Source organism: Ursus americanus, chromosome 1 (genome assembly GCF_024610735.1).
Source record: "Ursus americanus isolate L20-20 chromosome 1, mUrsAme1.1.p, whole genome shotgun sequence".
Classification (NCBI taxonomy): Eukaryota; Metazoa; Chordata; class Mammalia; order Carnivora; family Ursidae; genus Ursus; species Ursus americanus.
The window spans coordinates 44637098-44651037 of record NC_142127.1 but is presented as its reverse complement, the minus strand read 5'-3'; the positions used below and the strand labels follow the sequence as shown (position 1 = coordinate 44651037).

At 37.9% G+C, this 13940-nt stretch overlaps 1 protein-coding gene across 5 annotated transcripts in view; it reads left to right on the top strand.

Annotated features, from left to right (window-relative positions):
• Positions 1-1475: 1475 nt before the first annotated feature.
• TTC21B (tetratricopeptide repeat domain 21B) overlaps positions 1476-13940 on the top strand; it is a 71644-nt gene continuing 59179 nt past the window's right edge. For all 5 annotated transcript variants that reach the window (XR_015724043.1, XM_045780549.2, XM_045780535.2 and 2 more), the window contains exons 1-6: positions 1476-1611; positions 5530-5659; positions 5750-5860; positions 9146-9312; positions 10722-10844; positions 13518-13675. Coding sequence is in view for 4 of the 5 variants with exons in the window: in XM_045780549.2 (XP_045636505.1) it covers positions 1591-1611; positions 5530-5659; positions 5750-5860; positions 9146-9312; positions 10722-10844; positions 13518-13675 (710 nt within the window). In the remaining variant the exon portion in view is untranslated. The remainder of the gene's footprint in view (positions 1612-5529; positions 5660-5749; positions 5861-9145; positions 9313-10721; positions 10845-13517; positions 13676-13940) is intronic.

Here is a 13940-nt window from a genome sequence, read left to right as displayed (position 1 = left end):
TACTTTGATGAGCACCACGGTTTATGGTATTTTCTGCTGCATACCAAGTGCAGATTATGCCACATGCTTTGAAAATCAGACCAGCACTTACAAGTTGCCCATCACCACAACTGTTTAGCTTGACTATGAATATGGAAAACAAAACAAAACAATAATCCTCATGAAAACAATATTTTTGGGTGGAGAACTCTATAAGAGGAAACCAATAAAAAATATTACCTAGCCTTGAAGTCTGGGAAAATAACCACTTTTTCCTTCTAGGTTGTCATTACCTGACCTACTAGCATGGAAAAAAGCTAATGCTCATTGCCTCCTCAACAATTTTTTTAAAGATTTATTTATTTATTTGAGAGAGAGAGAGAGAGAGAGAGAGAGCAGGAGCTAGTACAGAGGTAAACGCTGGCCTGGATCTCACCACCCTGAGATCATGACCTGAGCCCAAGCCCAGAATCAGAAACTCAACCAATGGAGCCACCTAGGCGCCCCTCCTCCTCAACAAATTTAAAATTTGATTATGGCAGCTTCCAAGTATATCAACTAAAATAAGATAATTAACAATGGGATGGAAATCTGAAATCTACAAAGAACACTTAAACCTCAAATCTTCACCACTATTTTTAAAGTATCTTGAAGCAGAAATAGGAAATCTCTTACTTCATTATATTTCAATTTAATTCTCCGACCTGAAGAAATCTATGAGCAGCTGGCAGAGTTGCCTTATGGGTGAAAACATAAAAGTTTGCATAGGTATTATTTTATTTTATTTTTTAAGAAAGTCCTACACCCAACGTGGGTCTAGAACTCAGGAGTAGCAGACCAAGAGTCACATACTCTACGACTGAGCCAGCTGGGCCTCCCATGTACAGCAATTAATTTTACTGTCAACTTAAAATCCTGGAAAAACTGCTTCTGTCATTATCAGAGCTCATAGAAAAAAAAGGACTAATGTAATGCGTATTCTAACAACAAACACAGGATTGCAGCAATGCCTGTAAAGAGTTCAAAAAACTTATCAAGAACTGTGACTTTTCAGCGCCACCTTGCGGCGGTAATACAACTACTACACGTAAAAGTTAAAGCTTTTTCTCTGTGGTGGTCAGTCCTCCAAACAGCCGCATTGCGGAAACCGGCCTCTACACAAAACGGCAGAAAATGGTGTCTTTCTTTGTAGCCAGTGATGGGAAACAGTGCTCTTTTTCCTACTTCCTCCCCTATTTCCTTTATTCCCTCATTCCAAATACTCGGGCCCGCCCACCCGCTGTCCTCCTAGGGCCGTTCCCACTTCTGAAACCCCTTCGCCTTCCGCACCATCAGGTCGCTCCCCCTTTCCCACCCGCAGCCCTTCCTCCGGGTCCTCGCAGCGCCTCCTCCCCCGCAGCACCTCCTCCGCACAAATCCCGGCGTTGAGAGCCCGCCCCCTGCCGCCGGCAGCCAATGGCAGCGCGGCCCCGCCCCGCCCCGCCCCTCCCGCCGCGTCCCGGAGCGCGAGCGGGATTTGGGCCTGGGCTGCGGGGCCGGTAGCCCTTGGCTCTTCTGCTGGGCTGCGGCTAGCGCTCCTCCAGGAGGCCTAGACCCAGCCCGGTGGGAGCCATGGATTCGCAGGGGCTGAAGGTGAGCGGGCCGCGAGCCTGGACGCGAGCTGCCTTTGCGGGTGGCATGGGGCCGGGGAGCCTGGGGAGGGGCAGAATCCGCGAGAGCGTCGTTACCCTTCTGTGCTTTTGCTGCCCCAGTTCGCCAGGTGCCCCAGCGTGGCGTGTGGGCCTGTAGCCACATCACCTGGGCCACCTCCGTGGGCCCTGCTTTGAAATCTTGAGGTGCAGGGCAGCCCGCGCGCCAGGCTGCTAACGAATTGCCGTTAGGGTGCTTATCCCACCCCGTTTGTGGTGTTTACTTTTACTTTGTATCCCGTTGGCTCAGAAAGCTTGGTCAATGAGTAACACCTACTGCACCTCCCGGTGCGATCTTTAAGAACTTAATTAAGCTAGCAAGTGTCAGTAAACCGGTTGGACAGAAAGGAGCACGGAAAGATTACATGATAACAAAGACCTAGGCTTGGAAATGGAAGAGTCTTTATTTTGGGGTGATGGTCTTCCTTATCTGCCACTGATTCATCTATTAAGCAAATATTTTATGACGGACCACTTAAGTGATGATCTAAAAACAGGGGCATGAGGTTTGAGAATTAGGTTTCTTCGTAGGATGATAGTCTTCTCCGTTTGTTCACTATTTCACTCCTTAAGCGATGGAGGGCTCACTGTGTGTCCACTAGAACCTGGAATAGTGATGAGCGGAGCTGAACAGCCCCTTCCTTCACAGATTTTACAGTCTCATGCTGGACAAAAATTAACTTAAATTAACTCAATAAATACTTATTGAGCGCACGCTATTTTGCTGGCACTATTCTAAGCCTGACGATAATAAACCCTGCAATATTAAAACTAAGAAAAATGTACAATGTTAGGTAGTGGTAAGTGGTAAGTGGATGAAGGACAGTTTGGCAGCGAGAGGGAGTGCTGGAAGGTCTTTTGCTTTTTTTTTTTTTTTGCCTGAGCTACATTATTTTCTGAAACCTTTCCCCATCTCCTTATTTTTTCCCCCATCATTTTAATTTATCCTTTCCACTACCACCCAGATGAACTCTTTAATAAAAACACTTTCATGCTGAAATACAGTTATGTGATTCCTCATTACTTAGACTAGAGGAGCAAATCCAAGTCCTTAATATGAGCCCCTGCTAGACCCCACCTTTCTCTCCAATCTCCTCGTCCTATAATCTGTGTCTTACTTAAGACTCTAAAACAGGGAATGGCAAAGTTTTCCTACAAAGGGTCAAATAGTACATTATCTTGGGTTTTCCAGGCCAGAGTGTCTCCATCATCTAACCTGTCATTTTGTAGCTTGAAAGCATTCATAGACATAATTAAATGAGCACAGCTCTGTTCCAATAAAACTTTACTTATGGGCACTGAAATTTGAATATCTTAAAATTTTCATGTATGAGTATTTTTTCTTTTGGTTTTTTTTTTTTCCCCTCAACTGTTTGAAAATGTACTAACCATTCTTAGTTTGCTGACCATACAAAGAGAGGCAGGAGGCCATAGTTCGCCAATCCCTCCTCTACAATATAGAATGACTTTCAGTCCTCTCCCTACCCCACCTCATCCCCACCCCATCCTTATGTATCATTGCTGATTTCTTTTTTTTTTTTTAAGATTTTATTTATTTATTCGACAGAGATAGAGACAGCCAGCGAGAGAGGGAACACAAGCAGGGGGAGTGGGAGAGGAAGAAGCAGGCTCATAGCGGGGGAGTCTGATGTGGGGCTCGATCCCAGAACGCCAGGATCACGCCCTGAGCCGAAGGCAGACGCTTAACTGCTGTGCCACCCAGGCGCCCCTCATTGCCGATTTCTTATGTCTGTTGTTGCAGTTGCCCTGACTGGCTAAGTCCTCTGTCTTCCTCAAGGTTCTCAAAGGGAAATAGTGTATGTGTAGAGGGAGAGTGAAGAGTTCATGAGTCAAGAGGCAGTTCTGAACTCCTCTCGAAGAATCTTTCCCTTAATTTTGTTCTTCCATCCTCCCACACGGCAACCTCATTCTTGGACATCCCTAAAGCACTTTATAAGCTCTTTTCTTGCTTCCATTTACCACATTGTATTTGTTAGTCTTTAGATTCTAGTCTCAGTTGGAGAATTTAAGCTTTTCTGGGTCAGGAACCATATCTTACTCATCTTCACATTCACAGCATCTAGCCCAGTGCCTGGCATTAGTAGGCAGTAAACGTTTGTTGGACTGAACAAACCAAGGAGTGATAAGGTATGGAGAGTAGGAAGTAGACTAGAGAAACAGTAGAGCCTTACTGACTAGTTAGAATCAGGGGAATTGGGCAAACTGGAATGAGGATGCCATGACTTGATTTTGGGCTTGGGTAGCAGGGGCAAATGGAAGGATGAATCTGGAGCTTAGATGAGAGGTCTTGGCTGGATACTGCATTTTTTATTTCATCAATGTATGGGGTTCAGAGGAACTTAATTTTTTTAGGAGTTTTACGGTATAATATTATAACTAATCCTTGCAATGATCTGTAAATAATTAACAGTGTTTTACAGATGAGCAAACTAAGGTGCTGTAAGATGAACCAGAAATTTAAAAACAGGTCTTTTCACCTTTAAATACATGTCCTTTTTATGATACCTTTCAGGAGGGTTACAAGTGCTTAAATGCTGAACAGGAAGTCCTTAGTTGTGGTAAAGGAAGAGGTCATCTGCGATCTTAGGGAAGGGCACTGGAGCAAAACTGCACTTTACTGAAGTGTGCTGTGGGGGGCACGGGAGCTAGAGAGCAGTAACCACAAGGAGGAAAGAGGAGGAAAAGTTATGGAGAATATTTGCCTAACTGCTCTAGAGAAGCAGGTGGACTGTAGCCCTCCAGAAACAGCAGATTGTAAAAGCAGAGCAGTGTAGACACTCGTGTTTCAATTCTGTCAATTGCTGCTTCATCCTTATTTCTTGCCCCTGGTGTACCAGCTGCAGAGTCAGAGTAGCTGAGTAGGAGATGACCCACATTGGTTAAGGGAGGTGAATCAGGTGTATCACAGCGATCGTGAATCTGGCTTCCCTCTTTGATTAGGTTAGTAACTAAGGCTTACGTATGATCCTGAGAAAAAGGTGTAAAGCATAGACCCAATTAATCAGAACTTAGTAACTCCCTATATTAGTTTTCTGCCATGTAAATCTAAATAATACAGTTTTGAAATGAGTTTGAAGAGTTATTTCCATTGAAAAACAGTTTATTTAGAGCACTTGTTCTTATTTGTTGCAGGACTCAGAAAACAAGACAACATTTGACAATTGCTGAATTCAATTTGTCATTACTTTGTAATGCTATAAAAACAAAAGAGTTTTTTTTTTTTTTAAAGAATCCAGTGATCTGGCAATGGAAGGCTCTTATTATTCCTGTTTTTTGTCTGTTTTCCCATTTTCTAAAACCTTTAAGAAAATGTGGGCAAAGGAAAGGAAAGAGGAAAGTAGCCCAATTTCAGTATTGTTAACAAATAATTTAGAAAAAGAAGACTGAGGGGCGCCTGGGTGGCACAGCGGTTAAGCGTCTGCCTTCGGCTCAGGGCGTGATCCCGGCGTTCTGGGATCGAGCCCCACATCAGACTCCTCTGCTAGGAGCCTGCTTCTTCCTCTCCCACTCCCCCTGCTTGTGTTCCCTCTCTCGCTGGCTGTCTCTATCTCTGTCGAATAAATAAATAAAATCTTTAAAAAAAAAAAAAAAGAAAGAAAAAAGAAAAAGAAGACTGAAATTATTTAAAAACATTGAGTTTTTTCAAAAATTTTGTGTTTGTTGTGTTTTGCATTCCTTACTGTTAAGTGCTAGCCTTTAATAATATTTTCAGGAACTTGGAAGAAAAAAAAATCACATTACCTATTTTTAGATTATTCAAGATTTTAGATTAATATCTGTTTCTTACAGTGGGTCAGGACAGCAAAATCTCTTTTAACGTTTAGTACTTATTTCCTTTTAGACTTTGATTAATTACTATTGTCAAGAGAAATATTTCCATCATGTATTACTTACTGCCAGTGAAGGAGTTAAGAGGTATGGCAATGACCCAGTGTTCAGGTTTTATCATGCCTATGGTACATTAATGGAAGGTACGTGCTAATTATCAAACATGTTCCATATATTTTAAATTCCTGTTTTGTACTATGAACAATTTGTCACATTATAATTTTGATTTTCAGGTAAAACTCAAGAAGCTCTTCGTGAATTTGAGGCTATTAAAAATAAACAAGATGTGTCACTTTGCTCTCTAATTGCACTGATATATGCACATAAAATGAGTCCTAATCCAGGTATAGTATTTAAGTATAATGCTTAGGACAATTTTTTCTACTCAATTCATTTTCATTTTTCTCAATTACCATTGCACTTAGTCTGATAATACTGTATTATAATTTTCTGTAGATACTGTTGTATTAATTTGTTTTATCTTCCTGACAAAGTTATAAATTTATCAAGCACAAAAAAATGTGTCTTATGTCCCTTTCATATTCCTTTATCTTATGACAGAAGTTTCATTAATATCTAGGGATCACTTGAATTAATATCAAGTTGAATGTTTATTAACAATTATTAAGCAGAGGACAGCCCAAAAGAGGTATATACATAAATGGCTCTGCGTCAGCCAACTCTATAGCTTGTTATGTGCAAATCAGAGCTACATGCAGTTTATCTCTTCTGCTGTATGTTAAGCTTCTTAAAGGCCTGTACACATCCCCACAGAATTGCTAGCTCTTGGAAGATACTCAGTAAATTTTTACCCAGTGGTAGGTTGGGAAATATAGGTAGATTGTAGAGAGAATTTTGTGCATCAACCAGCAATTAAAATTGTGTGACCTGTCAATATATGGTGGGTCTTAATGGTGGAAGCATAATATCATAATTATAGGTAATAAAGAGGAAATAGTACTGTATTTTATATACATTCAGTAACAGCTAATAACATTATAAATATAGATCATGTTTCAAATAATTAGACAATAATCAGATGTCACAGAATGTTTTAATATTAGGAGATTTCTTTCCTAAGCAAAGTATCACATACCTCTTTCACCCCACATGCACTTGCTCAGATCAACAAAAAGCTATTTAGAACATTGATATGTTTAACAACTAAACAGATCTAATGACGAGGTGCTTACTTTCTGCAAGGGACTATGTCAAATATAGTTAGAGAATACAAAAGAATTGTAAAAAGTGATCCCTGACATCAAGTTTGTAGTCTAGTGAAGAAAAGAAAATGTAAAACCCACAAAGGTTAAATTCTAATGTTACTATTAAATAAAATTGTGAGAAAACAAATGAGTCCATAATTAACTGAAAATGATATGTACTATTAATCCATAGGAGAAGGCTGTGGAGGTTTTGTGGAAGATGAGGACTTAATCTGGTCTTTGAAGAACAAGTAGGATTTGAATATAAAGCATATTTGTTAGACAGGCTAAATCGATGGGCAAATATGTGGAAGTGGTTCAGGATTAGGTTCTTGTATGGGTCTCGTGCCAGCAGGAGTGTGTTAAGTGGAGCAGAGAATTTGCATAGAGAGATATAGCCAGTAAATCTAAAAAAAAAAAATAGTACAAAATATTTTCCTCTTAGAATCAAGTTTTCATTAAATTAGTTATTTTCAAGGGTGTTGGTTCTGTTGGGAAATGTGATTTCCAGGACACTAAAAAGATGGAGGCAGAAATACTGTTTAGAAACACCTGAGTACTGACTCTACTTTCTACCGTAGCTGATTCTGAGTGGGCTTAAGCTCAGGAGGGACCCAGATGTCCATCAGTATTGTCTAGGAAGGCCCTCGACTGTTCATGTTCCTTCTTCCTAATGCTGACGTAAGCCCTGATTATAAAAGGACTGTCGTGCATTAAGAACTTGAGCTGATATCTGGTAAGAGCCAGCTTTGTGCAAGTGGTGTCACAGCTAACAGATGCCCCACTTGGGACTTGATGAACATCTGGCAGAAAAGTACAAATCCTGCCCCTGCCCTGATGAGTTCTCTTTCTATATCATGACTACTTAATGAAAATTTATGAAGGTGTTCAAGTGGGTGTGTTGGAGGGTCTTCTTGCCAGGAAACCAGTAGCCTTCCAGAAATAATTTTGTTTCATGAACTCATAAAGTTGTTCCTTGGTGGTTCCACATGTAAGTTTACATTGGTACCATTAGAGATAAAAGGAAGAGAGTATTCCGTTTTCTGGATGGCCATTTCCAGAAAGGTAGTTGGTTAGAATCACAGCCTACAACTTTGACATTTCTTGTAACTTACCGCGTAGCTGATCCATATTCTGATTCAATTCAGGATTTGGATTGACACTGGTGTCCTAAGCACACATGTAATAGATTTAATGGTTAGAGTTATTAGAGGTAGACCATCTTTTTAAGGGAGCCACTGAGCAGTCGGTATTAAACCATGCAAATAACAGCCAGGAATGTTTACATATTTTAGAATTGTATTAGAGAGTTGGGTAATTTGAGTGCTAGTCTTGGCTTTGCCCTAATAATTTTAGAATGATTACTAATTTTTTCAAGTCTTTATTTAGCCTTTTGATCTTGAGAATGACATAAACAACTGTAGTATACATTACAGTGGTCATTAACCACATGTGGCTGCTGAGTACTTGAAATGTATCTAGTTTGAAAAACTGAATTTTAAGTTAAACTTCTAATTAAATTTAAATTTAAAACTGATACTTGATTCAATTATTTGAAAAGTTATGTTTGGAACAGTGAATATATGAATCTGCTGTTTTTGGCTATAAATTTTATGGAATCTAAGTACAAATCAAGTATTTTTTTATTAAAGATTTTTTTTTATTATTGAGAGATAGAGAGAGAGCATGAGCAGGACGGGAAGGAGGGGCAGAGAGAGAGAAGCAGACTCCTGCTGAGCAGGGTGCCTGACATAGGGCTCGATCCTAGGACCCTGAGATCATAAGCGGAGCTGAAGGCAGATGCTTAATGGACCAAGCCACCCAGGCACTCCAAATCGAGTATTCTTTTTTTTTTTTTAATTTTTTTTTTAAAGATTTTATTTATTTATTTGACAGACAGAGAGACAGCCAGCGAGAGAGGGAAAACAAGCAGGGGGAGTGGGAGAGGAAGAAGCAGGCTTCCAGCGGAGGAGCCTGATGTGGGGCTCGATCCCAGAATGCTGGGATCACGCCCTGAGCCGAGGGCAGACACTTAACGACTGCGCCACCCAGGCGCCCCCAAATCGAGTATTCTTGAAGAAAATTTAGCATGATAATTGAAATATACTTTGTATAAGACACATATCAGATTTTAAAACTTTAATAATAAAAATAGTATCTCAATTTTCATGTCAATTTTGTGTTGGAATGATAACTCAGATATATTAGGTTAAATAAAATATATTATTGAAATCAATTTTACTTGTTTCTTTTTACTTCTTTGGTGACTAGGAAATCTTAAATTACAAACACGGCTTGTATTTTATTTCTATTACACAGTGGTGCTATAGAGAGAAGAACTATATTCTGTGCTCTGTTAATTGACCCCTTATGAACACTTGATCTAGAATTTAATTTTCATTTAATGCCTTTTTGCCCTCCTAGATAGAGAAGCAATTCTGGAATCAGATGCCAGAGTGAAGGAGCAACGTAAAGGAGCTGGGCCGAAAGCTTTGTACCATGCAGGCTTGTTTCTATGGCATGTTGGCCGTCATGACAAGGCGAGAGAATATATTGACAGAATGATCAAAATGTCAAATGGCAGTAAAGAGGTAGCTGGGTTTCTTATTTTGAAACATACATTTCTAAGAGAAGCTTATATTTGCAGTAGTATTCCTTGTTATTCTACTCTATTCTCATTTTAGAAATAGCAACTTTATTTTAATATTTTATTATTTTGTAAAATTGTGGTTGTCTAAGGTTGTTTATTTTTATGCTGTTTATTAACTCTTGAAAAGATCTGTCTCTGGTTCCTTTCCTCCCTTATCTCTTTCCTTTCCTCTCACTTTCCTTATTGAACTCTAGAGTCAAGGCACCGATATTTGCACTGTTAACAATACAAAGATCAGGAATAAATAAACTTTATTTACGTGGATGGATCAGTCTAGTAGTGTCGTAGAGCACATACCCCGCTGATATTATGAGAACATTTATATGTGGCACGAGAGACATGTGATTAAAGTATAAAATAATAGTTAACAGTTATTGCTTACCTACTTTGTGCGAGGCACTATTCTAAGGATTTAAGGAGAGATTGCTATAAACGTTAGGAGATGAGGAAGAATTTCTTGAAGGAAGTAGCATTTGAGCTGAAACCTGAAAGATGGATACAGTTTCCAAATGCAAAGTTGATGGAAAAGGGAAGCAGATACTCCCAAGGTGGGAAATAATAAATGGAAATAAGAAAAACAAGGCAATGTGCTGGTTCTGGGTACAATGAAGCTCACATTTAACAGAAACACTGGGTGCATAGTTAAAAAGGGTGGAAAAAAAAGCTTAGAGAGGTGGATTGGGACAAAGTGAAGGGCCTTGACAGATAAGTACACATCTTTATATCTAATTTGATAGGCATGGAGAGGTCATTGAGGTTTTTAATCATGGCAGTGGTATTATTAGAGTGCAAATTCACAAAACTGATTTAATGATGGTTTATAGGATGAACTTGCCTGGGGAGAAACTAGAGTGCAGCCCCCAGAATGGTAGTACATGCTTTCTGGCAGAAGGTTTTGAGGGCCTACACTAAAATATTGTACCATGGGTATGAATTTGAGAATTGCTAAATACGCACAAGTCCTGTCAACTGATTATAAATGGCAAGGGCAAGATTTCGAGGTGTCAGATATCAAGGATGTCTCTCTGAGGTCTTCAGCCTGGACAGTTCAGAGACTGGTTAACATGAACAGAGAATGTTGGGATGAGAAGGTAATCTTGGAGGGGTAATATATTTGGTTCTCGACATGCTGTGTTTCCATTTCTGGTGAAACAGTGAGCTGGAGATAGGCTGGAAAGGGTTTGAAAACAGTTTTACTGAACACTGTTTTATTATTCATAACATTTTTTGACAGAGGGATTTTTTTGTTACTAATCACAAAAAAGGACATTAAGTTTACCTCTTTCTTCAACATTTATTTCTTTCATTTCCAATAAAATGGAAGTATGATTAGAATTTTTCATTCTACAGGGACAGGTTTTGAGAGCATGGCTTGATATCACAAGAGGAAAAGAACCTTATACTAAAAAAGCACTGAGATATTTTGAAGAGGGATTACAAGATGGAAATGATATTTTTGCTCTGCTGGGTAAGGTGAGTTGGAGTTAGGGTAAATAAATCATGTTTTAAAATTTTTTTGTAATATTTGAAACCCAACAAAACCGATTAGCTCAAGAGAGATAATAATTGTCATGTTACTTTTATCAGCTCTCAATTATAGGAGGTACTTGGATTTTATTTGTATAGGACAGTGAACAACAAACTAGAGAAATGTCTTCCCTACCAAATTCCTGAATCTTGATTGGTTTTAATTGCTTTTGTTGGTGGTGGTGATTCCTACATTATTTACTCACTAAACATTTATAGTTTGTCTAATATGTGCAAGGTATCACTCTAGATACCAGGGATACCCTGAAGCAAAATAAAATTTCTTGCTTTTATGGAACTTACACTCTATTTTTGGAGACAGACAATAAAATAAATAAGTAAATTATGTAGTGTATTAGAAGGTGATAAGTGCAATGGAAAAATAAATCAGGTAAAGGGGGAAATACAGAGCTGGGTTATGAATTTGTAGGTTTAAATGATATGGTCAGAGAAACTGACATATGAACAAAGACTTATACAGTAGGTGGGAGTTGAAGCTCTGTGGGCTCCTGCGGGAAAGTATTACAAATAGAGGGGATAACAAGTTGAAATACCTTAAGGCATGTTCAGGGCATTGCTGGGAGGCCAGGAGATGAAAGTGGAAGAGCAAAGCAGAGGGTAGAAGTGGAGGCTAGAGGAAAAGAAGGTGGGTGTGGAGTGATTGAGGAAAGGCAGGGCTGATTGTATAAAGCCTTTGGCTTTTAATTTGAACCAGATAGATAGGCAGCCAATGAAAAGAGAAACACTATGACCTGACTTACATTGTGAAGGATGAGCACATAATTGGCAGTCATTAGAAATCATTGGTGGATAGAAATGTATATAATTCGGGCCCTTTCTTCAGTTCCATTGATGCCTTCAGAACGCCTTAAAATTTTTCAAATATTTGATTTAGCAACAGAAATTAAATTTATATGTTAGGAAAACAGATTGTTAGATAAGCAGTAATTTGGGGGGATAAAAAAGGAGAGGATTATTAGTGTCTTGGCTGTTGTTACTCTCCCCTCATCACTCTTGTCTGTTGCTGTGGCTTGTTCAGATATTCGCCTCTGGTACAACTAGCATTCCAGCTGATTGGAGTCAGGTTTTACCTAATGGCACTCCCAGAGGAATTGAGTATGTATCAAGGTTTTAAAAAGTTTTTCTTGATCATTTCTCCTCCGCCCTATTCCTTAGAGAAAAGCTACTTGATAATCTCCTAAGGTTGGGGCTATTTCAGGTGTTAATATAGTTTAGGAGGGATTTACCTTTTTCCTCTGATACTTAAGACTGGCTTAAATTCTATTTCTGATACAACCCATCCCAATTATGTATTTGTTTTTCAATTAATTCAATAGAGGATGTTTGCATTAGCCTAATTCCAACTTGGAATGATGTGAACCAAACACATAGCAAACTTAGTTTCATTTAATATGTGTGTGGCATCACGTGGGAGGTGACGGCCTAAGGAAGTAATAGATATGTGGTCTTTTAACATGATTTTCTTTTTGTACGTTAGCAGCTATTTAGGCAGATTCTAAAGAATTTATATGTAATTTGAAAAAATTCTCTGCATTAATCTTTCTCAGCTATTCAGAAATTTTAATAATAATTTATTTTGACATAGTGACATCTTTAGATGGTTCTCAGGCTTTCCTTTAATTATATGGGAATATAATTATACGAGAATATACATGAAAATACAGTCTCAAACCAATTTTAGGATTATATTGCATCTTTTGAGACTGAATGCTCATTTTGAACTGAGATATATTCCAGGACTAAATTTATTCCTAAAGGAGATCTCGAAGCAAATTTTTAAAAATCTGGTATGTGATAAATATGCCTCATATCTTTTCTTAAAGCACTAACACTGTAGCTTTATTTTTTCTGACTATGAAAGTAATACATAGACATTGTAAAAAATACAATTCGGTAATATCTGAATTAAGAGTAAATATCACCATTAGAGATAACCAGTTAAACTATTGTACTATAAATGACATCTCTTCATGTCAGTAAATATGGATCTACAAATCCACATAGCCACCTGAAATTTGATTAAATAGATAGGCTATAATTTAATCCTGTACGGACATATTGGATTATTTTTATTTTTTCCATTATATATATTAGAAATCTGCCATAAGTATAATCTATATTTTTTGTGGTCTTATTCAATTATTTCCTTAAGATGCTTCCTAGAATTGAAAATGTTGAGCTAGAAGGAGTTGTTTGAACTTTATTTTGCTTATTCTTTAAAGTCTTATCTTCTTTAGCCTGAAAGTAATTTTAAAAAAAAAAGATACAGAATCTCTTCATTTTAGATGCTATTTGCAAATATCCTGGAAATATTTTATTCTAAAAGATAGTTTTTCTGTTCTAATTATTTAAATTAGGCTTTTTTATACCTTACATAAAGTATTTTTGTTGTTCTACGATGTTTTAAATTTTTTGTTTTGTTAAAAACTTGTTTTGTATTTCTCATTATAAAAATGATAACTGTTCCTTACAGAAAAGTCAGAAAACAAAAAATAGAAAATGTTAAACACTAGTATTCTACTTATTCCAGGATAACTGTTGTGAGAACCTCAGTATATATGATCATAGTTTTGATGTTACGTTTTTTTCTCCCGTTAGGCACAATGCCTTGAGATGCGCCAGAATTATTCGGGTGCTCTGGAGACTGTGAACCAGATAATAGTGAACTTTCCAAGTTTCCTTCCTGCTTTTGTAAAGAAAATGAAACTACAACTTGCCTTACAGGATTGGGACCAGACCGTTGAAACAGCACAGAGGTTAAGTAAAAAAAGATAATATAATTACCTTTGGATCTGGTTATAATTTCCAGAAAAAAAAAAAATCTGTGTTTTTTTTAATCATATTTTAAATTTGATTTTTTCAAACAATATAGAATTGAAGAACTTAACATTGCATTGTTTTTAAAAACTGAATTTATTGATTTACATAAATATCTGAATAGCTGTTCTAAGACACTCTTTTATGCCCTTGTGAAGCTTATATTCAAATGAGAGGAAGCAGATAATAAGCAGAAGAAATAAG